The sequence below is a fragment of the Perkinsus marinus genome, assembly GCF_000006405.1.
Source record: "Perkinsus marinus ATCC 50983 genomic scaffold scf_1104296955906, whole genome shotgun sequence".
Lineage (NCBI taxonomy): Eukaryota > Perkinsozoa > Perkinsida > Perkinsidae > Perkinsus > Perkinsus marinus.
This window is the reverse complement of record NW_003207661.1, coordinates 1-1833: the sequence shown is the minus strand read 5'-3', so window position 1 is coordinate 1833 and position 1833 is coordinate 1. Positions and strand designations below refer to the sequence as shown.

General features: G+C 47.4%; 1 protein-coding gene across 1 annotated transcript; it reads right to left on the bottom strand.

The window, feature by feature from the left end:
• Positions 1–74: 74 nt before the first annotated feature.
• Positions 75–1418, bottom strand: Pmar_PMAR026083 (hypothetical protein; the record flags this gene model as incomplete). Its single annotated transcript, XM_002775348.1, has 6 exons — positions 75–116; positions 264–391; positions 438–525; positions 764–868; positions 935–1097; positions 1246–1418. 6 exons carry the CDS (start codon positions 1416–1418, stop codon positions 75–77), a joined length of 699 nt encoding a protein of 232 aa, XP_002775394.1.
• Between the last annotated feature and the right edge of the window lie 415 nt (positions 1419–1833).

Below are 1833 nucleotides of genomic sequence, written 5' to 3'. Positions count from 1 at the left end.
GTTTCAGGAAGAATCATGATGGAAGATGCGACCTGAGGGGATTGGGACACTCATAAACACCACGGCTGAGAAGCCTAGTTCTTGATTGATTCAATCTTTCGCACGAAGATCTCGGGCTGAGTCGTCGAAATAGATCGACTGAATCACTTTCGACGTATCAACTTCTTTCAACGGATCACCGGGACTCATCTCGTCTAGCTGCAATATTGTGTTGCCAACAATTTACTAAACATGACCTGTGCGACGAGCCAGTTAGTTCCTACCCAAAGCGCGGCGCCAAGGACGGCTCCGAAGGCTCCTGCGATACCCATTACACGGGATATCTCGTTGAACCAAGGGAGGAGTACAAAAGACAGTGATAGGGCGGCAAAGATGATGATCCACACCTCGACTGACAAAGGAGCATCGACATGAGTGTTGGCTTTTCCTCAACCTACTGCTCATCTCCTTAACCAACATGTTGGCACATGTACCAATGGCGATTATGTTGGCGGCCAATGTGAAGAAGAACTCGAGAGAAACAACCTGAAACAACTCAGCTCTAGCTGACAGACGCGGATCGTACAAGTCCACAGTTGTTACGTGGAGAAAAGGGCTAGCCAGGTGTAACGAGGACCCTCCATTGGAGGCACGCCAGTAAGGAGAGGGAATGTTATTCCCAACAATATATCACGGATTGACAAGTCGAGTAAGTGTGCACAAGCTGATATTGAAAAGTCTGTCGGCTACTATACTGACCGAGCACATAATCCTCTGTACTCACCACTGTGACGGCCGTTCGGCCGGTGTTGCCTCCACAATAACCAGCCAGGAAAGCATACTCCCTCTCGAAGACAGGAACATGATGCTCTTCGCCATACTTTTTGATCTAAAGGTTGGGATATAGACGTTGAGCGGGGATACCCCGATCAGCATCAATAGACTCATATAGTACCTTGGGGTTGTCAATGCAAGCTCTGACGAGTAACACACATAGGAAAATTGCTGAAGCGGCGGCTATTTGGAATACTATGGACAACCAACCAGCGGTGGTGAACATGAAGGGCACGGAGAGACCAATGGTTATCATCGCATTCAATGCGGTCATGAAGAATGACCTGGAGAGGAGAAGTCATCGTTCGGTTCATTGGATGCATTCCCGGATATACACCATTTTTATGTGTGCCACTAACCGGATATAACGCACCCATGCATGGAAGACACAGAAAATCATATCCTACATATTCCAAATTGACCATTCCTTACCCCAAACTAATGCCTTTTTCCATTGCGTTATATCCTCCACCTCCAACAACAACGGAGCTAGCAGCCGTGGTAGCGACTGATCCAGTCGGACTACTAGGCTCACTGACAGCATCAGCTTTGTTCACAACTGCATCGTAGGTCTCGTTAACGCGGGAAGGTGAAGAGTGGGACATGGCTGCAAACGGGACGAGTCACGAGAATGTGATCGCGCCTTATGGGAAGGCATGCCAAACTGTTGATGATGTGATCAAGTACATTCATGAGCAGTGCATATTGAGCACGCACCATACCCGTAATAGACTCATCAGAGGAGACCGCGGTTCCACAAACCTCGAAGCTATTCACTGAGAATCCACATTCAATAAGAATGTATTCACAAAGCGGCAGAATGCAAATATGCTCCAACCTTCTGGGAACGCTCAATACTGAGTCTGATTATCACATCCGACCCATTTCAACGCAAAATATAACAATTCATCGTATACTTTCCTTGATGATCTCAGCCCTTTTGTGCTCTTTGCGTTCCCTTTCTAACGCTTAGCACGGAGCTCTTCACGGCTAGAAGTCGAATGTCGATGTTTTAGTTTA